Source organism: Anastrepha ludens, chromosome 6, assembly GCF_028408465.1.
Source record: "Anastrepha ludens isolate Willacy chromosome 6, idAnaLude1.1, whole genome shotgun sequence".
Taxonomy (NCBI): Eukaryota; Metazoa; Arthropoda; class Insecta; order Diptera; family Tephritidae; genus Anastrepha; species Anastrepha ludens.
The window spans coordinates 92744647-92768442 of record NC_071502.1 but is presented as its reverse complement, the minus strand read 5'-3'; the positions used below and the strand labels follow the sequence as shown (position 1 = coordinate 92768442).

At 37.6% G+C, this 23796-nt stretch overlaps 2 protein-coding genes across 2 annotated transcripts in view; one reads left to right on the top strand and one right to left on the bottom strand.

The window, feature by feature from the left end:
* The window catches only part of LOC128867177 (uncharacterized), an 84069-nt gene extending 62342 nt beyond the window's left edge, over positions 1 to 21727 (top strand). Inside the window, exons 6-7 of the mRNA XM_054108271.1 lie at positions 19671 to 20090; positions 20513 to 21727. Coding sequence (XP_053964246.1) covers positions 19671 to 20090; positions 20513 to 20525 — 433 coding nt within the window. The 3' untranslated portion in view covers positions 20526 to 21727. The remainder of the gene's footprint in view (positions 1 to 19670; positions 20091 to 20512) is intronic.
* Positions 10483 to 11419, bottom strand: LOC128868453 (transcription initiation factor TFIID subunit 4-like). The gene has a single exon (XM_054110554.1). The coding sequence runs from the start codon at positions 11283 to 11285 to the stop codon at positions 10614 to 10616; it is 672 nt and encodes a 223-aa protein (XP_053966529.1). The 5' UTR covers positions 11286 to 11419; the 3' UTR covers positions 10483 to 10613.
* Positions 21728 to 23796: the final 2069 nt, after the last annotated feature.

The following is a 23796-nucleotide window of genomic DNA, read 5'->3' as shown; positions in this document are numbered from 1 at the left end:
AGTTTCAGATGTTCACCAATATGAAAAAGTAGTGACAGAAGCTGCTGAATAACTGAATTATCAGCTGAATTAGTAAAAATGAGGAAGGAGAAGCGAAAAATATAGTAAAGATATCTGCTGCTGAATAACTAAATGAGGTGAGAAGTAGGCTACCGAATAGCTGAACTTCCAATTTCAGATGTTCGCCAATACGAAAAAGTAGTGACAGAAGCTGCTGAATAACTGAATTATCAGCTGAATTAGTAAAATTTTATCTGAATTGCTAATGCATATATTTTGTGATGCAAAGTAACACGCTGAATTGCAAATTGTGTGGCTGATTAGCATAACTGCCAGCTGAATGAGTTGCTGATTAAGGAAAAAGGCATCTAAATGATCGACTAATAATTAAGTCATACGCATATTCAGTTGTAGGTCTATAAATTATTAAATATGTTGCTGAATATCTAGCTGAATAATCAATTAATATATTTTCCTTGTCCAGTCGAGGTCTCATAGGACCTTAAAATTCTGCGTAAACTTCAAACTTTGCGACATATTTCTGATTTACCTGGCGTTGCTAGAATCTCAACTAAAATTATTGACTTCCTTCACATTCAGCAGCATTATTTGGCAAGTTTTCGGCCACCGGCACCAGCGAGTCGATATAGCTACTCTTCCGCTGCTACTGTACAAGAAGAACGCTTCTTGTTACAAAAAAACAAACAAACGAACAAGAAAAAAAGATGACAACAGCTTCCGCTTTACATTTTTAAACTAACTAATCTGAACGCTGGCAAAACAGATTCAACAGAAATACAACAACTAAAAACTCAGAAAGTACAAAAAAGTGAAATTTGCAGGCACAGCTACTCCTTCATTTCGCCGCTTCAACCAAAACTAGAGATTCACTTGAAGTGAAGTACAAAAAAGGGACCAACGGGAAGTAACAAAAGGAAGCAGTGTGAACTAAAAAATGAAGTGCTACGGTTGTTGAGTAGAAAAAGATAGAAGAATTGGAGTACAAGTAGTAGTTTAAGTAGCAGTGAATGAAGGAGTCGAAGGTGATGTAACAGAAGGAGGAAGCAGTGCCACACGACGGTTTGGAATATAAAAGTTGTAAAGTTCGAAGGTGACAAGCATTGCCTGCGATTCCTTCTACTACTTGTACCAGACGCTGCTTTTGGCACTGGTAACCTGAATCTTTAATGAATAGACAACAGCAAAACCAAACGATGAGAACGAATAAAGCATGCAACGCATGAAAAAGTGTCACTAAGTCACTGGGGATGCAAAAAAAAAACTAAAAAATAAAAAAGGTAAAAAGAAATAAAGAAAAAGAAAACTAGCGAGTATGATAACTGAACACAAAAAGCGAAAACTGCAATAAAGACAGTGAAGTGCTTTAGAAGCGGACGTGTTCGAGTGCCAAAAAATTAAAAAAAGAGTGGGGAGTGGCGAGTGGATAGCCAAGCACAAGATGAATCACTGCCAACATTGGGCCGGCTGCGATTTGACGCTGGATAGTGCGTTCTTCCAGCTAAGATGATGGGTGGTGTATTGAAGTTACCTTTGTGGTATTGATTCGCATGCATCTTCGCAGTCGAAGCACCAGATAATGGAAGCGATGGTGCAAGTGACTGGGAAGTCGAATTTTTTTAATATAGTACAGAGGACCTATCTACTGAGTTTGAATGCAGCGCTATCTTTGTTTTTACATTAGCAACATAAATAACATCCGCGATGTGTCAGAAATTTAGTTCACTGCTAGAAAATTATAAAATCGGTCGTTTCTTCCAATGGGTTGAACAAAACTTGGTTGAAGACGCGCATTTTTACCGAAATATCATAATTTCGAATGAAGCTCATTTTGCTCGGCGGATAAATTAAATAAAAAATATGTAAATAGTAATCGGCGTATACACTTCTGTTAGGTGTTTGGACGAGCTCCACTTCCTAGTTGTGCCGTGCGTCTTCCTGTTGCTCCACAAATGAAGGGACCCACAGCTTTAAAAATACGGATCAGATTTGGAAGTTAGAAAATTCACATTTCGCCCCAAAGAAGCCAAGACATCCACAATCAGTGACTCGTTGATATGGATTTTGATCGGGTGGCAATACTACATAATAACTGCCCATTTTTTTCGAAATACCGCAAGAGGCAATACATTTCTCATTACCATCTATAAATGAGCACTGCCGTGGCATGTAAAACAATTTTCCCTTTTGTCAAATACTAAAAATTGGCGCTTACACCCTTTGTTGGTCTTTGCTCGTTCTCTTTCTATTATTTATAGTTCGCGTCTAGATGTTAATCCTCAAATCGCGGGGGCATCCAGTTTTATCCCGCCTCCAAACAACGGATGATTTTTTATGAGCGGCTGAAATACACTCCAAGATTTGTCATTTCCGACGCACTACCGCATGGTATACACGGTAGGTAGGTAGGTAGGTAAGATGGCAAGAGTACCCCAGGTACGCTACAAGTAGCACTTACGTGCCGTTTTGATACCATAGAGTGGACCACTACCTGTGAAAGGATTAAGGGAGGAGATAAGACCGTCTACAGCCATCCAGTGCTGTTGATGTAGCGGAGGAGAGAAAAGGGATCTAGGCTGGAGAATTTCTTCAAGTCATCCCCAAAGGGGACGCTGAGGAATCTCAAGCGCCTAGCCGCCAAAGCCGGACATCTACAGAGAAAGTGTTCCACAGTCTCTTTCTCTGTAGGATCCCCACAGCTTCTGCAATGGGGGTTGTACGGAATTCCAAAAATCTCCGCGTGAGTGCCGATCACCCAGTGGCCAGTGATCACCGCGATGAGTTTGGAAATTGAATGGCGGGGGGTTCCCATCACCTTAAGCGTTCTGTTTATGTCGTATTGAGGCCATAGTGCTTTTGAAATGGCACACGATGAGACAGACCTCCATCTGTCTTGCGCTTTTCTTAGAAAGAAGTTGTGTAGTTTCCCTTTAACGACGGCCAAGGGGATACCGATGTCTGAGAAGAGGGCAGCTGGACTCTGTTCTGCCGCCCCCTTCCTGGCAAGCTCATCGGCAATTTCATTTCCCTCTATATTCCTGTGCCCAGGAACCCAGATGAGGGAGATGTTTCCTGCCCGTTCGAGGCGTTTAAGTTCCTCCTTACAGGAGTTTACGAGAAGAGAGCTGCAATGCGGCGACGACAGTGCCTTGATTGCAGCTTGGCTATCGGTAAAAATATTTATGTCTCCCTCCCAGCAGCGATCCCGAAGCATTTTGCATGCCTGCAGGATCGCGAAGACCTTTGCTTGAAAGACGCTGCTTGTCTCCGGCAGTTTATGGGAGACCGAGAAAACTTGAAAAAACTTATTTTGTCTAGGATATGAAAATTACTGGCAGACCGAAAACTGCGCGCTCTGCTGAGAATATTGCTGCTGTAGCACAAAAAGTTGCTGAACAACAGCAGCAATCTTCAACATCGATGTCTCGACGTTCAACGTTCTTAACAATAACGCATCCGTGAATCGACTGTTTGTCGGCTTTTGTCTGCAGATGTGCTAATGGTGGATATTTAAATGATGATATTTTTCACAGACACTTGTTAAGAGCCGCATTTTGAACAAAATTAGTGAAGCCTGTAAGAATCTAAATATTTATAAGTTTTTATTTTTAAATAAGGCGCGTCTTTTGAAAGACTCTTTATAAAGCCAATTTAATTGAATATAAATACGTAATTAGTGCGATTTGGAGTAGTACATGAATACATACATATTTAGTAGAGAAATATGCAAACAAATCGGCATATATAACTTAGGTAAGCTTTGGATATCGCGCCGTAGCCTTTGCCACTGGGGCTGCCGCTTATCAGCCGTTGGGAAGCACGCCAGCTATGTGCGTATGAATGGATATCTACATAAATATCTGCCTACATATGTACCTATGTATCAATATCGATATCGTCGCCTTAGTTCATTAAGATAAGATAATATCGCACTTTGCGGTGCGTACAGTATAAACAGACATCAGTGCTATCTACCAACTACACACGCACACTTACCGGCAAATGCGTATTTAAGCATTTAATTACAAATTGATGGATGTGCAGCTGTACAAAAAAAAAAAAAGGAAAACGCTAAATTATTTTGAATTTTTTTTCTGAAAATATATTAATAAAAAAATCAAAAATTATTTACTACCGAAATGGCTGCACCACATCAGTCAGCTCATCACTGCAGTGGCGAGCAGAACGGTTGCTGCCATACTCAGCAACAAAATTAACTGCAAATATTGGTTTAAAAAAGTTTTTGTTGTGCGGTTTTGACACTTCACATCCATCAATTCTACACATACAGTAGTTCGGCATGCCACCACCACCCGGCTATGGACCACCACCGCCCGGCTATGGACCGCCACCGCCACGCGCTCAAGTGAACATCAACGTAGGACCACCACCGCGCCCTCAAGGCGCCAATGTGGTTATCGTTGGAGGTGGTCCACCGCCACCGCCACCAACTGTGTTTGTAGGTGCACCACGGCCGCAACCGACTACCGTGGTGGTTGAGGGCATGCCACGGCCACCAGTAATGACGGTTACCACTTCAGGTGGCTGTTGTGCGATTTTGTGATGCTGCCAATTTTTATAAGTTTTTTTGTAGTGCTAGTGGCAATAGTTTTAAAAAGTTACATTGATTTGTAAAAATATGTATTGTGAAAAAATGTATTTAAATAAAATATTAAGAAAACATAAAGCGAAATTGATGAAATGCTATTCTGTGCAGAAGCCATTTGGGTTATCTGATGAGTGATTATTTTTTCATATTTTGCGGGCAGGAATGATTCACGATAAATCAAGTATTCCGAATTGTAGTATGAGTATTTTAAAATGGCAAAATAGCTGGAATAAAAAATAAATATAAAAACAAATTTTATGTTTCAACGTGTTTTATTCCGCAAAACTCAACTCAATGCCATTATTGTAAAAAATTGAAGCTTCTCGTGTAACAAAAATTAACTGTAGGGCAAAAAAAAAGTTTTTTTTTTTATATTTACTCTTTCCAGGCTTGAATGTGCTATGGACTTAGTTCAGTAGAAAAAACTGCGAACTCCTAATTTTCAATTGACTTTCAAAATCTGGACTTGGGGGGAAAACACACACAAATTAATCACCTTATACGAAAACTTATAATTTTTGCAAATGGCGTCGCACATCAGTCATTTTTATAAACGTAACTGCTGCAGCATACAAACAGACAAGCTACGGAAGTCGAAATTAAAGGGTGGTTAAGTTTCAAGAGCCGGTGCTGATTTTGAATAAAATACAATTTTTTTTAGAAAATTTTTGTCATTTCTCTCCATTATGATAATATTGGTATGGCTCAGTTACGTATGGAACACAATATTGGCCAAATGGCCGCCGCGGCCTCGGCAGCACACCTCCGATGGTCCAAATTTTCGATGACGCTGAGGCATAGTTGAGGTTCTATGCCGTTAATGTGCCGAATTATCTCATCCTTTAGCTCTTTAATTATTGCTGGCTTATCGACGTACACCGTTTCTTTCAAATAAGCCCAAAGAAAGAAGTTTAACGGTGTCGTTGACGTTTAGCACACCTTCAAATTCAACATCGGCCCTTGAAATTTAACCACCCTTTATTCATTCAAAACTCCATCACTCAAAAATAAGCTTTTTTACTGAGTAAAAAAGTTATTCAAACAAAAGTTGTCTGTCACTTACAGGAAGAGACTGCTTACAGTAGTCTTATATATAAAAATGGAGACATTTTCTTGTGTTCGTTAGTCGCCGATTCACGCCTAAACGCATTCACCGATTTCAATCAAACTTTCACAGATCATTGGTATTGGTCCATAGATGGTTTATGTGAAGTTTTAAAAAAATTGGTAAAAGTATGCGTGCGTTGTGTAAGTGTGAAAAATACAATATTTGCGTGTTTCCCTTATACGGACATTACATATACGGAATGAGAATACACGCAAATGAATGAATATACACAGACATGAATAACATTGTTTCGATGTCGAGTGACGTATGCGACTGTATTATTCGTAACGCAATAGTTGTCCTCTCTTTTCTTTCCTTTTTATGCATGTGCCGGCATCAAAGCACATTGCTTTTTTTTAAACTGGAAAAATATTTTGAGCTTCATTTGAACGTTTTATGATTTAGATAAAATAAAAATTCGTTAAATATATTTGATTCCCTTAATAACCATAAGCCTGTATTTTTCGAAGTTCAAAGTTTTTGGACAAATATTGAAACGTTTACTTAAATTAAATATTAAATACATATATAAATGCGCAAATGTAAAAGTTTAGATGGATTTAAAATATACGAAATTATTCAGCGGTTGAATCCATACATTTTTTGAAATCCATCAATATGGATCGACAGTCGCCATAAATGTTCTTTTAAAAAATAAAATGTGTTAATTTGATGGTAGCTCGAGTATTAAGATCAGGTTTCTATTAGTATAACTTTGTTAATTTTTTTGTGGTGAAAGTCTAAAACCAAGAAAAGAAAACGCGAAAGCCGACGAGCAAATTAATTGTGTGGGATGAATGTACAATGGGACGTAAAAAATCAGTAGAAGCATTGGATAGAACTTTGAAAGATTTACGTAATAATCAAGAAATATTTGGTGGCGCTTGAATATTATTATCTGGTGGTTTTCTTCAAAATTTGCCAGTAATTCCCCGTTCAACACCAGCAGATGAATTAAAAGCATGTTTAAAGACATCCAATTTATGGAGGCACGTACAAACTTTGACTTTGAAAACAAATCTGCGAGTTTATTTGCAAAATTATGCATCGGCTGACGAATTTTCAAGACAACTTCTGAAGATAGGAAATGGACAAATTACTATTGATGCTGCAAGATAATTTTTATAATTTCGCACACACAAAACAATAATTAGTTTCAAGTGTTTTCCAAAGATTGCGCAAAATTATCAAAATCACAATTGGTTAGCTGAAAGAGCAATACTGGCTGCGAAAAATAAGGATGTTGTTCAATTGAATGCGAATATTTTAAATGAAGTGCCTGGTGAGATTGTAACATTTAAATCAATTGATACAGTTATAAATCAAGATGACGCTGTAAATTATCCAACAGAATTTTTAAATTCCTTGGATTTACCTGGACTGCCGGCTCATCGCTTACAATTGAAAGTTGGTGCACCAATTATTTTACTTAGAAATTTAAATCAGCCACGATTGTGTAACGGAATAAGATTAGCAGTCAAAACGGTCATGAATAAACTTATTGAAGCAACAATTTTAAAAGAAAAATTCAAAGGTGAAGAAGTATTGATTCCGCGTATTCCGCTGATTCCACCAGATTTTGCTTTTGACTTCAAAAGACTGCAGTTTCCAATACGTCTTGCATTTGCAATGACAAAAACAAAACACAAGGACAATCGCTGGAATTATGCGGAATCGACTTAGAATATCCATGCTTCTCCCACAGACAATTTTATGTATCATGTTCATGTGTAGGAAAGTTCTGTTTAGTAGTTCTGTTTATTTATACCACAACTCAGGGCAAAACAAAAAATGTAGTTTACGAAAAGGCTTTGTGTTAGTTTAAGTTTAAAATTAACATTAATTTTATATTGTAACAAAAGAATAAATACACATAGAGTGAATTTAAATCGAGTGTTCATTATTCATTTCTAATTTTGATATGCCTAGCGAAGCAGGCAGAGGGTCCGCTAGTATACCTATAAAAATATACAGTACGAGCAGAACTGCGTGCATGATGACTTTTTCGGCCGTCGTAGCCGAATGGGTTGGAGCGTGATTACCATTCGGAATTCACAGAGAGAACGTTGGTTCGAATCTCGGTGAAATACCAAAATTAAGAAAAACATTTTTCTAATAGCGGTCCCCCATCGGCAGGCAATGCCAAACGTCCGAGTGTATTTCTGCCATGAAAAAGCTCCTCATAAAAATATCTGCCGTTCGGAGTCGGCTTGAAACTGTATGTCCTTCTATTTGTGGAACAACATCAAGACGCACACCACAACTAGGAGGAGGAGCTCGGCCAAACATCCAAAAAGGGATATATATATATAATATTTGCAATGCTTTTCGAATTAAAATTTTTCTGGAATTTTTTTTCTGCCAATAACGTTCATTCTTTAACTAAAAGCATATAAATTAAACTTTCAAACTTAATTCAAAATTTCGAAAAATTAAAAAAATTGTATCTAAATTCTGAAAAATTAAAAAAAAAAAAATTGATTTAAATCTGGGATTCTAGAAAAATTTCGAGTAACCGATTTTTATTTTCAACCCGTTTGTTGTGTTCTTTACATATTTGAAAAGATTAGAAAATTAGCAAGCAAATCAGACGAAAACTGAAGGACTTATACAACTTTGACTGAAAGAATTTAGGCAGGGCAACTAGGTACTAGGCAGTTTTATAGCTCATTTAATTTTGGTAAAATCAAGTACAAGTTTTAGACAACTAACGATTTGCTTTGAAGTTTATATTCATATTCATATTTCTGTTTTGTTTTTTCGTGATGGCTCTTGAAGTTGACTCTTCTCAATTTTCTAATTTTGTTTGTTTTGTAAAAGGTCTTGCGCGTGCTAAAAAACTTTCAGGGGCTACCGCGCATTGTCTCATCTATTGATGAAAAAACCAAAAAAATCTGAGAAGAGGAATTTTTCAACAATGTTACAAATTCATGGCAAAAAAATTAAATTTTTCGCAACCAAAATCAAATTTTTTCCAAAATATTTGTTTTAAATCATAGTTTCTCCTAAATTTACAAAAAAAAGGTGTTTCACTTTAAAAACTCTGTAGTAAAATTTTCAACTCAAAATTATGAAATTTTTTGAAAATGATACAATTTTTTTTTAATTTTTCCAGTTTTTTTTCTTACTATCAAATTTACAAATTAACCAATCTTGCGAAAAATTAACGAAAATGACCAAAATTACAAAAAAAATGAAGGAAATATTCCACCTTAACCACCAACCAAAATGTGCATCTCAAAATTATGAAACTTTTTTGTAGCTACTATTAAATATTTTTTCAAAATTCTTTCATTTTTTTCTCATCACACTCAAGCCTACAAATAAACCAATTTTCCGAGAAATTCACGACAATGACTAAAATACGTGGATTAGGTTAGGTTAGGTTAGGTTAAATGGCGAGGGGCCCACTTGGACAACAAATTAAATTTTGTCCGTTGTGATACCATACAGGGGGTGGGGAGAGGAACAGGAAAGGGAAAGAAGCCAGACATTGGATTAGAGGATTTTATAACGACAACCAACGAGTGGCGATTTACGTTTGTGTTAACCGCTTCAAGCTACTGATGAATTTCACCAGATGTGTGATATTCAAGCCCACAACATCCGCTGGTGTAGCGAAAAAGTGAGAACCCAGATGTTTAAACCTTGGCCTGACGAGAGCAGGGCAGCTGGGAAGAAGATGCTTAGATGATTCCACCTCGTCCACGCAATGCCAAGCCTCACCACATGTACACCTAGCGGACAGTGTCCGGTGAGCATACCTACCAAATTCGGTAGCTGTGGCTTTGTTAGCTTTAGAAGTTCTCTTGAGCGCCCACGAACTACCCGCGACCAGAAGGACCTCGCGACTTTGCACGTTTGCGCACTAGCCCAGCGCTCGCTGAGTTGACGCGAGACCCATATTTCCAGTAGCAGACCACAGGTTCTTATACGAACTCCAACCCTCTCATATTGTGATTAAGCCGTCTCAAGGGTTCCCTGTCTGCCCAACTCATCGGCCCAGCAGTTTCCCTCTATGCCGCTATGATCGGGAACCCGAATGAGTCTAATATCGAAGTATTCCTATGTAGAAAATAATGCATAGATTACTTGACATAAAAGCGCACTGTTGAAAAAGCTTTAAAAGTTTGCTGCTCCTTCTCATACCATAAGCTGGGATCCACGACCCAAATATTATACACTTTGTGATTGCACATTTATCTTGAGAACCGATTCATACACTAAAATAGGCAAAGTATAGATATCATTTTTACGAAATCACTAATGTTAGCTAAAATTATGGAGAAAGTCTTGTAACCGTTGGCCTGTATAACTGAATGCAGATTTTTGGTTGATGGCATCATTAGCTCAAGACATTTGCTGTTATTACTGCTGGAAAAACTATTTCGTTGCACGAAAGGTATAGCAAAATGATCATCGGCAAAGGCATGCCCTTATTCACTATTAACGACAAGAACCTGTGCGAACTGTGGTTACAGAAGGATGTTTTGAAATGTAAAATAAGTGAAATTTCTGCGCTATGTTTGGCATTTGGCCGCCTCGGGGGAGAGTTTATAACCAGTTATATCGTGTTTTTATGTTGACTTCCCCAGAAGGATCGATATAGTGTCGACAATTCAGGTGTAATTCAGATCTTTAACATTGTTAAGAAATCTGTTGCTTTCAAGTTCGAAGCCCGAAAGCAAATGGAAATACAAACTTTCAGTATTTTTAGTTATGTTTTTCTAATATTTACTTTTTTCACTTAAAAATATAAACAAAATATTGCACATAAAACCAATTTCATAAGTCAGTTTCTTCTTTTAATTTACAGATAATTTATAGCTAAATAGGTGTAAATAGTGTCCAAATATTCTTGTCATATCCGTCCACACCTCATAATATCACACAACAACAACTACTCGGCTTCGGCGGTATGACCACCGTCTCTGTCACCACCGTTGTAGGCTGCCGCCTCTGATTGCCTCCTTCTACTACTACCGTTGTTGGAGGAGCAACGGCTGCAGCAGGGCCCATACCAGAATTTACAACGACATTAGATCCCATTGGCGCTGGTGTTGATGAATTTACAACAACTGTCGATGCAGGCGGCTGTTGTACGCCCGGCGTATTCACAATCACAGTCGACGATGGAGGAGGAGCTGGTGCATTCACAATTACTTCTCTCGGTCCAGACATAGCTGAGGCTGCAGCTGCTCCCATTGCCGCTCCGGCAACCATTGATGCGCCAAGCATCAGGCCAGCGGCCGGCAGTAGAGGTGCAGCACCGCCAACTACAACTACCTCGTTTACCATTGGTCGTGGTGCTGCATTAACGTTCACATTCACTTGTGTGGGTCCAGGAGCAGGTGGCGGACGCGCGGGACCAGGACCTGGTGCAGTTGCCCCAGGTAGACGACCACCAGGGCCACCCATACCAACTCTTGCTGGACCAGGGCCGCCTGCACTCATACCAATTCTTGCTGGTCCAGGACCACCCATGCCACCCATGTTCATTCTAACTGGACCGGGAGCGGCTCTAAATCCCATGCCACCGTGTCCACGCATATTTCGATTATGGTGGCGAGCGTTCTCTGATTTGTGCGAAAATTAAAAGTTTTCAAATAAATTTTCCCTCATGCTTTTCGCGGTAGGCGTGTAACTGTTCAGCTTCGTGAAGCAATCGTTTTCAACTGTCTTGTGGTTTTTCAAGGCATTGGCAGCAGACTTTCTTGTGAGTAAATACTTATTTTAGCTCTTTTGCGGCAAATCAATCAATGTCTAATTATAATTTGGATATATCGAAAAGGGTTCGTCATCGGCTCGTGACATCTCTTATCAGTTGGCATTTAAGCTGGCCGCTTCGCCAGCGTCGCCAACAGTAGGAAGGTTGGTACGAGCTATAAAAAATCACATTAACTGTTTATGTATTATTTCACGGCTTAAAAATTTAACTTAATTACAGGCAATCAAAAAAAAGTGTTGTCATCAGTTTCTTTCTATGTAACAATGATTAACAGATCGATTAATGAATTGACTATAAAATATTTGACACGTCATACAATTTCGGCGATTACTGTGCACCTGCGAAATATTTTTTTTTTTTTTGTTCTAGTGTTGGAAAATGGCTGAGTAATGTTTGTTTTTGGAGAAAGGCTAAGCGAATGTTTTTAATAAATTTTGGGGTAAAATATTTAGGATTAACAGAAGAAGTTGAAAAGTTAATACGGTTGATAAGGCAAAAAATTTCACTAATATCACAAATACTTTCCAGACAATTTGCACCACTTAGTGCCTTATTAGTTGTTATAAACAAACGAAAATCCTGCTTTCAAGCACTAGCAAATCATATCAACCAAATTCAAATTTACAGTTTTACGAAAAATGTATTAAAATGCGACCAACCTGGCTGCTCTGGCCTAATAATTGGAAATACTAAAGGGTGATTTTTTAAGAGCTATAGGAAAGTTTTTCATTTAATGTTTGAAGATTATTTCATGCAAATGTTGACCGCGACAGCGCTTTAAGTGGTCCATCCGCTTAGTCCAATTTTGGCACACTCCTTCCAATTTTTCGGCCGGTATCTCATATATAAATGCTTGAATGTTGTCTTCCAATGTGTTAATTGAAGCAGGCTTGTCTGAAAAGACATGAGCTTTAACATAGCCCCACAGAAGTTAATCTAAAGGCGTTATATCGCACGATCTGTGTGGCCAATTGACAGGTCACGATCATGAAATAAATTGTTCACCGAACTCGCCTCTCAACAAGTCCATTGTTACGCGTGCTGTGTGGCATGTGGCACCGTCTTGCTGAAACCACATGTCATGCAAGTCAAGCTCTTGCATTCTGTGCAAAAAAAATTTGGATATCATTTCACGGTAGCGCTCACCATTCACAGTTACGTTACGTTTCGCAGCATCTTTGAAGAAGTACGGTCCAATGATACCTCCAGCCCTTAAACCGCACCAAACTGTGACCTTTTGTGGATACATTGGTGGCTCTTGCAATTCTTTTGGCTGATCTTCACTCCAAAATCGACAATTCTTATTTACGTACCCATTGATCCAAAAACGAGCTTCGTCGCTGAACACAACTTTTCGATAAAAAAGTGTATCTTCGGCCAACTTTTTAAGAGCCCATTCAGCAAAATCCTTTCTCAAAATGTTCCACGTTGTTGAGTAACAGAGGTCCAATTGCTGCGAACGGCGACGAATCGATAATTGATGGTCATCATTAACACTGGCCGATACAGCTGCGATAATAAAATTCAATGATTTGCAAGCGATGTTCGTTTGTAAGACGATTCATGGTTAAATTATAGACCAAACTGAAGATGTTTGACAGTGTACGAAACACGAAACGTGCGTCAGCTGCTTAAACCAACTGTTTAAAAAGATAATAGCTAAAAAATCACCCGTTTTATTTCCTAAGCTCTTATCTTTTATTCTAAATTACTGAACATTTTTGAGAATATCCTAGAAATGGATAAAACTATCTGCCGTTTGGGTTCGATGTAAAACTACAGGTAAATACCTCTAGCCAAGACTACGCTTAGTAATCCCTGCAAGTTTCATAATGGAGTTCCATAACTTTTCGGTTATACTCAAATACCTACAGCAAATCAGTGGAAAATCAATGGTGTTTTTTGAAGAGCTCGAGAAATCAAAATGATAAAAAAGGGTGGTTAAGTTTCAAGGGCCGGTGTTGATTTTCAATAAAATACAATTTGTTTAAGAAATTATTGTCATTTCTCTTTATTATGATAATATTAGTACGGCTCAATTATGCATAGAATAAAATATTGGCCAAATGGCCGCCATACACCTCCATCAGATGGTCCAAATTTTCGATGATGCTGAGGCATAATTAAGTTTCTATGCCATTAATGTGCCGAATTATCTCATCCTTTAGCTCTTTAATTGTTGCTGGCTTATCGACGTACACGTTTTCTTTCAAATAACCTCAAAGAAAGAAGTCCAACGGTGTCAACTCACATGATCTTGGCGGCCAATTGGCATCGCCGCGACGTGAGATTATTCGGCCATCAAATTTTTCGCGCAAAAGAGCCATTGTTTCGTTAGCTGTGTGACAAGTGGCACCGTCCTGTTGAAACCACATATCGTCCACATCCAGATCTTCCAATTCGGGCCACAAAAAGTACGTTATCATCTCACGATAGCGAACACTATTCACAGTAACTGTCTGGCCGGCCTCATTTTGGAAAAAACACGGCCCAATGATGCCGCCGGCCCATAAACCGCACCAAACAGTCACTCTTTCCGGGCGCATTGGTTTTTCGGCAATCAATCTTGGATTATTATTCGCCCAAATGCGGCAATTCTGCTTATTGACGAATCCACTGAGGGGAAAATGTGTCTCATCACTGAAGATGATTTTCTTCGAAAATTCGTCATTCATTGTTGCCATTTCCTGCCACCATTCTGTCCATTGACGACGCGTTAAATGGCCAAGAGGCTTTAGTTCTTGAGTCAATTGCACCTTGTTTGCGTGTAAATGCAGGTCTTTATGCTTCATGTTCATCACCGACGACTGTGAGAGGTGCTATTGTTGGGCACGACGAGGAGTTGAGGTGAACGGCTTTTCAACCACACTATCGCGAACAGTAGCAATATTTTCTGCAGTAGGAGCTGTGCGAGCATGCGCTGGTAGGTTTTCACATCTCCTGCAGACCCGGTTTGCTCAAACTTTTGCACAATTTTTCCGATTGTGCGCACATTTGGACGATTATATTTACCGAAAAAATCACGAAGTGCGCGATATGCATTTTGATTTGAACGCCCGTTTTGCATAATAAGCCTGAGTAACTTTAACGCGTTGCTGGATTGTGTATATTGCCATGGTTCAAATTGAGTTAGTCTGAAATTGAAAAATTTTGAATAAAATGTAGAAAAATTAACTTTTAGGTGCGGTTTGCATTCAACATCGGCCCTTAAAATTTAACCACCCTTCATAAAATAGAAATATTGTGGGAATGAATTTTTGGGTGTACCTAATTTTAATGCTTCAGATGGATGGTTAAACAAATGGCGAATAAGGAATAATGTTGCTTTCAAATGCGTATCTGGCGAAGCTGCAGATGTAAACCAGGATGGTGTCGAACAGTTTAGGACAAAACTGCCATCTCTATTGACCGGTTACAAGCCTCAACGCAGACGAAAGTGGGCTTTTTTTTCGTGCCTTACCTGACAAAACCCTCGCTCTTAAATCCAAAAAATGCGTGGGCGGTACACTATCAAAGGAAAGACTCACAATTTTGTTCTGTGCTAACATGGCTGGAGATAAGGAGCTGGTTTTGCTTATAGGTAAAGCAGCCCGTCCTCGATCTTTTAAACATGTTCCAATCGCAAAACTGCTAGTGGATTCGAAGTCTAATAAAAAAGCATGGATGACTCGAGAAGTAATGAGTGAATGGCTGCAGCAGTTCAATCGAAGAATGAAAGCACAGGATCGAAAAATTATCTTGTTTTTATATAACGCGGCTTCTCACCCAAAGGAATTAAACTTAACCAACATAAAAATTATTTTATTGCCGCCAAATACAACGGCAGTTAGCCAACCCCTTGATCAAGGTATAATCCAAAATTTTAAAACTTTGTATAGAAGCTAAGTTTTAAAACACTAGTATTGAAATGTAAAGACTTGTACAATGTATTTAATCGATATATGTACATATATGTATTTATATGTAATACTAAAGTATGCAAATATTCTTCACTTCCAAAAATTACTTAAATAAACTAGGTACAATACAATTTATATGTGTGGTATATATTTTGTGACTTCATCCCTTATAAGCGGGCATCTCCCATAGCCGGACAAAAACACTGCGACGGTGAGTGTCCGGTTATAAGGAATTTCACTGTAGTCGAAGAATAAAGGCCAAAAGGTAAAGACAAGTTGAGAACAACGACGAATCGACATTTCAAAGGCTTCTGCAACACAGTTTTCCATTCTCAGCTGTCACACCATAGTTATCGATGTTGACAGTTCGCATATAGCTAAAACATCACCCGATACTTCTCTGGTGAAGCACCAACATGCGTACCGTTGTACGCTTATGCGATTCGATCGAAACGTCGCAACAATCAAACAAACGAATCCACAAATGCTTGCTAAACTTACTTGCCTTTTCCTTCGCACTGTTGTTGTTCCTTTTGTATTTGCTTCTTCATTTCACTTTCTTTTTGATGCTCCAAAGCCAATTTATTTGGAATTTTATTATTATTGGCGTCGTGACACTGAAGACGAAACCATGGTGACTCCCGTTGGTTAACGGAATAAGTGCGGGAAATAAAAAAGAGATATGCAGAGGGAGTGAGATTGTATCTGGTACATAGCATTCGACACAGAGGTAACGAGCACAGTCCCACGGAACAAGATGCCTACATATCCATGTGTTGAAAATCCTCTTGAAGTGTGTACATATACAAAACGGTTATGTTGAACGCAAACACCTTTATTTTTATTTATTCCACGCCTTCAAATGGCAAGTGTTTTAAACGAGGCTGCGGCAGCGTCAAATGAAAATAAAAATGGAAATTTGGAATGCAAATTTAAATTGAAATTGAAAATTTCTTAGACGCAAAGTAGGAAAAAGACCAACAAACAGGTTGGGTTACATAGCGATGGCATGTGAATAGGTGTTGTATAGGCGCTGTATTGTGTATGTTCGCGTTGAAGAAGAACAAATGTTTAAAGGTGAAGCGAAAATGAAATAATTTGCAAATTAATTCGTAATAATTGGAATGCACATTTTCGGTAAAGGAAAAGCTTGGAACTATCATTATCGCAAATAGTGCTTAGGTTTAGCATATTGAGTGTTAGTTGAAAGGTCTTTAGTTTGATCGCTAGTTCTTGGATAGAAAACTTTTAAAATTGCGAGAAAAATAATATCCTTACACCTGTCGTTCATCAACAAGCGGCTGTAAATCTCTTTGTGATTTTTGGCCATGCAAAACTTCTCACTAAAATGTTCAATCCAAGTCATATGTAGATAGAAACTTATCCTTCCTACGATACTCAGGTCTTTAAAATCAGAAGGAACCTTTACATCCGCTTAGGAACCGTTACTCCCTCCAGGAGCGCATCCTAATGCATGACGTAGATGTTCGAACTATACAAATTTAAGATTAGAGAGCTCTTGGAGTGTTTGAGAGAAAGGAAACTGTATGCACATAAACACATATGCGACATTGGCGAAGGCGAATATCGCAGACGATGTTGCTAATGGTCGCATGAGCCTTACAAGGACATAGAGCTTTAGAGCGGCGTATAAATATCCAACGATTCTGCTCTAGCTACATCAACTTGAACGAAAGAATACAATTATAGGTAGGTAGGTATAGTGTTTGTGAACTGACCTGCTGTAGGCCTATTGTGGTTTCCTCAGTGCTGTCACTCTCCTTACTCTTCACTATCCGCAATCAACCAACTTGTGGCTTTAACGTACCTAACAATCTTTGTTAGTTTTAAATTGGCTACATCTGCTCAACTTATCTTAAAATATTGGATCTTCTTCTACCGAGAGCCATGCAGCTGCATAGAGTGTGTTTTACAGTTTCTTCTTCTTGAATGTTTTTACATCTTCTGCAGTAGCCGTTATTGGGTGCCCCCAGTCTGCAGGCATGTCTGCCTATAAAAAGAATGCCAAACATTTTTCTCTCCTCCTTCCTGTTAGTTTCAACAGTCGGTTTGTGCGACCCATACGACACGTTATTCCTATTTGTTGCACAGGTCAGGGACTGAGTCCACACCACGTCGGCAGATTTTGTGGTGCGTCTATCTATTAGTAGTTTGCAATACCACACTGAAAGTATTCGACAAGGCACCTGCTGGTTGTGGCAGAGCAGCTCTTTACCCCGCGCAGACGAAATGGAAGAAGGATTGGCTTTATTTGTTGTTTTGAATTGGCGCCGGTTACTTAGCATGAGGAAGAAGAAGCGACTGACGCGTTTGAGGAATTCAGCCAAGATCGGTTACTGCACTGAAAAGATGATGATGAGTAAGAGGAAGTCGAAATAGGGAAAAAAGGTGAAGAAAAGAAAAGCGATTAATTTGATGATGATGGAGAAGCAGAAAAAGAAGTAGCAGAAGAAGCAGAAGTAGAAGTAGAAGTAGAAGAAGAAGTAGAAGTAGAATCAGAAGTAGAAGTAAAAGAAGAAGAAATCTAATACATTTGAGTTGTTGATGATGCAGAAAAAGAAGTTGAGGGAAATTAATACGACAAAGAAAATAAGACGAAGAAGGGGATGTAAAAAGAAAAAGAAAACGTTTAGTGTGATGAAGAAGAAGTGGAGGAAAATTAAGATGATGAAGAAGAAGAAGTGCAGGAAAATTAATACGATGAAGATAATGATGACGGCCATGATGAAGAAGAAGAAGAAGGGGAAGAAAATACTAAGATGATGATAAAAATAAGAAGAAGAATGGAGAGAAAAATAATTCGTTTCAGATGATGATGATGAAGCTGAAGAAGGCCAAGCAAAATAATTTGTGTGAGATGATGATAATAAAGGAGAAGAAAGGGAATACGCTTAAAATAAGTTCATAACTTCATAACTCTCACTTCAGCAGGATTTTTTGAAAGCATTCATACAGGCAAACATTTTCTCCTTGCACTTTTCCAATTCTCTTTTGGTGTTGCCCGTCATTTTCACACATGGCAACTCTGTTGCTGGAAATTGCTTTAATTTTTGCAGCCTACAGCCAACAACAACATTGAGAAGAGCGGGTACACAAAGCGTTTTGTCGAACACTCGACAACTCGGCGCCCTTCGACTTTTCTCGGCTCCCCTTCCTTCACGAGTTATGAAGAGAAACAGCAGAAGTTGTTATTTTTTTAGAAAAATGACGAAGCAATGTTTTATGCTATTGCAACAATAGCAATAACACAATAATATAAATTTCAGAAGTATCAGCAGTTGAATCAGTGGATGTTATTGCTCCACTCCCCCAACCACGATTAAAAGCCCATGCTTTTGAAGTCAAAAATTATTCCCAGAACTTGATGAACGAACATTATAAACATGTTTTTCCTTATAAAATGTTTAAACTTATTGCTCCACTCCCCTAACTACGATTAAAAGCCCATGCTTTTGAAGTCAAAAATTGTTCCCAGAACCTGACGAATGAGCATTATAAACATTTTTTCCTTATTAAATTTTTAAACTGTAGTCGGCGGCAAGTTGGGTGGTATTCCGAAATCGTGCGTTACTTGAATTCCTCATGTGATTTACTTTTTCAGTTTTTCTTTGTAGGGTATTTTCATTACATAGACCTCTGCGTATTTACCTATGCGCCTACGCTTTTAATATCATCGAGTCAATCAAAGTCAGTGCAAGTTAAAAAAAATAATCGAATATTGAAAACACGCATTCAAATTCCAGTGAAAATTTCTCGTTACAGCAGTTATTTTTTACACCTGCACTCCTCTTCTCGTCACCTCCGATTTTTTCCATTATCCACCAAACCATCCACTGATTGTTTTTCCAACTTTCAACTTTCTCACCTCGCACACAACTACCACCTCACTCATCTTACCCAACTCCACTCACACAAATATTGATTCACCGTTTTCAATTGAGGTTAATGGAAATTGCGCGAAATTAATTTCATGTAAAATTGTAACAGCGCAAGCAACTCGGCATTCACATTCTTGCTGCCACTATGCCATACGTGCCACATACATAGGTGCAGATACTTAGTAACACATGCAAAAGTGGACAAGTAAAAGGATGACGCATACACATACATGCACAGAATACTGGATAGAATTATAGCCTAGGCATTTGGAGGGGAAAAGGAGCGCATAACACGAACACTTTATAGAATATCACATACCAGCTTATCTACACATACATGCACCCACGAATGTGCCATAAGTAATTGCTGACACAATTTTTTTCTCTCTCCCCTTGCTTTTGCTTACAGCTACAATAATAGCAGCAACATTGCTAGCAATGGCAATAACGCGAATGTAGTGCCGAAAAATGATAAAAATGCCATCATGCAAAACATTGCCAACAGCTATCGTCGCTCGGAGGCGAACTACAATTCCTCTTCATCAGCACCAGCATCCTCTTTGCCGTCCTCGTATGCTGCTACTAACTGGATGGGTCCGCTGCCGAAACGTCGCCGCACGAAATCTCGTACGAAGTCACGCGATTGCCGCGTCAGCCACTGGTCCGAGTGGTCGTCCTGCAGCAAAACTTGCGGCATCGGTGAGATGCATCGATATCGGAAGGTCATCAGGCATGGCAAGCGTGGCGGGCGGCCATGTCCTGCGCTGCAAGAGTCAAAATGGTGCGGCACAGAGAAGGGTTGCCACTCGCCGGCGACCTACTTCAATTGGTAAGTGAATTGAATGCACTACAGAAATATTTTTGTGTATGAGTGTGTCTGTGTGTGTGTGTGCGAAAATGTGCATTCGAATTTATCGTGCTGTCAGTGGGGTGGCTTGAAATGTTGGATTGACAGTTGGACAAGCAGTGACATTCAGCAGGACAAAGATTGACAGTTCAACTTTTATGTGTGGTCATAAGTAAAAAAGAATAAAAAAAATGTGCGCATTTAAAAAATATTGGAAATATCAATTTGGATTTGGATTTATTGAAAACAGCGCGAGGAATGAGAGACCGCATTTTAAAGAAAATTTGCATGGAAGTGGAATGTAAGGCACATAATTCAGAGTAGAACTTGCACACATAAATATGGTTGAGAATTTTATAGCAATAAATTTAAACGGTAAACAAATTTTTTTCGTACTTTTTCAGGTCCACTACATGAAGGACGCAGCGCGAGCAAGCGTAGTTTGTAACGTAAGCGTATGATTTCTTTTACAAAAAAAATACCAAAAACACAAATAAAAAAAAAAATGAAATTAATAAGTAAGTGAAGCAAAAAATATATAAAAACAGTGAAAAGTATTTAAAAAAAATATTTAAAAGATATATATACACACTTACATGAAAAATAATTAATACAAAAACATGTAAAACCATTTAATGTTTGCTAGTACGCGAGCGAATGGGTATTTTGCGATGACGATTATATTTTACGATCATCAAAAAATTTAAAAAAAGTTTGAGTCAAAAATATATATTTGACAAGCCAATAAAACAAAATTAAAATTAAAATTAATTAATTAAAGTTTATGTTTAAAATTTGATGTTTATGAAGCAAAAATATTTGAAAATTTTTTCAATTTTTTTCCACCATCTCAACTTCACAGCCGCGAAATTTTGCCAGCAACATGCATCTGGCTTGCCGTGAAATGTTGCTAGCAACATTCATTGTCAAATGAGAAGAAACGTCAAGTATGTGAGCACCACCCCTGAAGCAATTGACAAATTTTGGCAAGAAAAGTGTTCTTAAACAAATTAAGGCACATTTATATTGACACAAAAAATATAGAGAAGACTTACACTCTTCGAGAAAAAGTTTTGGTTAAAAATGCCATATCATCGGAGTACTCGTATTCGAACTCAAACACTTCACCCGCAAACGAGCTGTCAGTCTCCGCTCTGTTTTAAATGAGCTGTTCATTCTCAACAAATGTTGCTGGCAACATGTTGCGCGGTGTCTTCACAGCGTACACTGAGTACTTTCTGTGAGATACATACCAAATTTCACGCATATTTCAAGGCAATGCAAATTGTATGCATTTTTTTTTTAATATTTATTTAATGATTTGATCCTAACATACAAGCACAAACCTTATAATTATTAGTGCTAGTCACAATAGGCTACAATTCTCATAATAAAATTTACATTTTGACTGCCATTGCACGTGAAACACGAACCTAGTACTTTGCTTTATGCTTCATTGTTTTGTAAAATAGAATCTGAAATTATTTTCGTTTTATATGAAAGTTAAGATTTTAGTATTCAGTTGTTTTATTTCAATTTACAATTTTTATAAAAAAATAAAATATTACATTTTTCAGATACAACTTGCGATTTGTCAAACGAAACCTTTTTTTTTTTAAAATCACATCAAAAAAAGATTTTTAAATAAAACAAAAAAAATTCCATATAAAATGTAAGCCAACCATTTTTAGTTTACAACTTTAAATTGTTTTTGTTTAATTGAAAGAAAATTGCGTATGTTAGGTAGAGTTTGCTATTACTCTACGTTTTTTCCTTAAGAAATGCAAAGAATTTCAAAATTAAACCAAGAAATGTTTACCAATAATAAATGGTATTTTAAAAAAAAATTTTTTTAAACAATAGAAACATTTAGTTTGTTATTATTATTTCGAATTTTTGTTCTTTGTTTTTGGAAAATTTTATCATATGTAAATTTTTCTTGTTCTCAGATTTAATGTGAAAGCGAAATTGCGTTACATAATAATTTTTAATTTACTTCTTAAATGTTTTCCAAAAAATGTTGAGTATGAGTTTGGTTTTAGACAAAGAAAATTATACTCAACGCTTCTGGGGGGACTCTAATTCTTCGATTAGAGATTTAAATTCGAAGCAACTTTTTTATAAAGTTCAAAATTCTTTTTAAAATTATTGAAAGATTATTGGCTGTACAACTAATTAATTTCGTTTTTTTTTGTTAAAAAACCATTTATTTAAGTATAAGTAAAAAAATATTTTATTCAAAATATTTGCTATCGGAAGCGGCAACTTTTTTCCATCTATCAGGCAATTTATGGATTCTATCCCAAATAAACTTCTCATCTTTTGCGCCGAGAAAGTCATCATGCCATTTTTTAATACCTTCAACATTGGTGAGCTGTATTCCAGAAAGGTGATTCTGCATCGACTGAAACAAGTGGTAAACAGAAGAAGCTATGTCTGGGCTATAAGGTGGGTGAAGTAGAATTTCCCATCCGGCATTTTCCAAATAATTTTTCGCCGGTACTGCAATATGTGGCCGAGCATTGTCATGATGGAAAATGAATTTCTCGTGTCTCGTCGCCTATTCTGGCCGTTTTTCGGCTATTGCTTGCTTCAAACGTATCAATTGTTGCTTATATAGCTCTCCCGTGATCGTCTAGCCCAATTTAAGAGCTCATAGTACAGCACATCTTTCTGATCCCATCAAATACACAGCATTACCTTCAAACCATGAATATTCGGCTTTGGTGTCGATTTGGCTGGTTGGCCTGGCTTCACATATGATCTTTTACACTTTGGGTTGTGGTAATGAATCCACTTTTCATCGCCAGTGACAATACAATGCAAAAACTATTTGACGATTAAGCAGCATTTCAGACTTGTAAAATCGTCTCTCAACGTCTCTTGACTTCAATTCGTGTGGCACCCAATTTCCTTGTTTGTGAATGTATCCGGCTACTTTTAAACGTTTACAAATGGCTTGTTGAGTGACTTCCAATGTTTTTCCAAGTTCTTCCTGAGTTTGACATGGATCTCGATCGAGTAATGCCTCCAAGTCTTCGTTTTCAAACTTTTTTGATGGACCTGATCGCTCTTTGTCTTCTGTGTCAAAATCACCACTTTTAAATGGTGCAAACTACTGCTGACACACTCTAACCTCTGGAGCATATTCAGGATAAGCTTCTGAGAGTAAACGATGTGCTTCTGGTGCACTTTTCTTTAAATTGAAGAACAAAAGCAAACCTCCCGCAAATGTTGTTTTGTTGGAACATAATTTGACATTTTGACTGTAATAAAAAAAATTTGTGTGTTTACTAATATTCTCTGTGACATATCAAATTTACTAGATTTTTGGCGTGCTTTAACATAGAATAGCTGTCACTGTCAAAATATTGACTACATAAATAGATATAAGGTTAGTAACAAATACAAATTAATTAGTTGTACACCCGATATTTGTAAACTTAAAAATAAATTTAAAAAATTTATTAATAAAAATTAAAAAATCGTTTATCTAAAAATTTTACATATTGTAAATGTTGATAAAAATAAAGGCTCATTTTGTTTATTTTTAGAAAGCAAAATTTTCTAGTTTTGAATTTTTCAATTAAAAAAAACATATTCAAATTTGAATCAAAATAAATTCTCCTTTAAAAACATAAGAATACTTTTGCAAACAATAAAGCTTTAATTAAAAAAAAAAAAAATA

Excerpts from the sequence above, each read along its gene's own strand:
- LOC128868453 (XM_054110554.1), bottom strand. The coding sequence starts at position 11,285 with ATGCGTGGACACGGTGGCATGGGATTTAGAGCCGCTCCCGGTCCAGTT.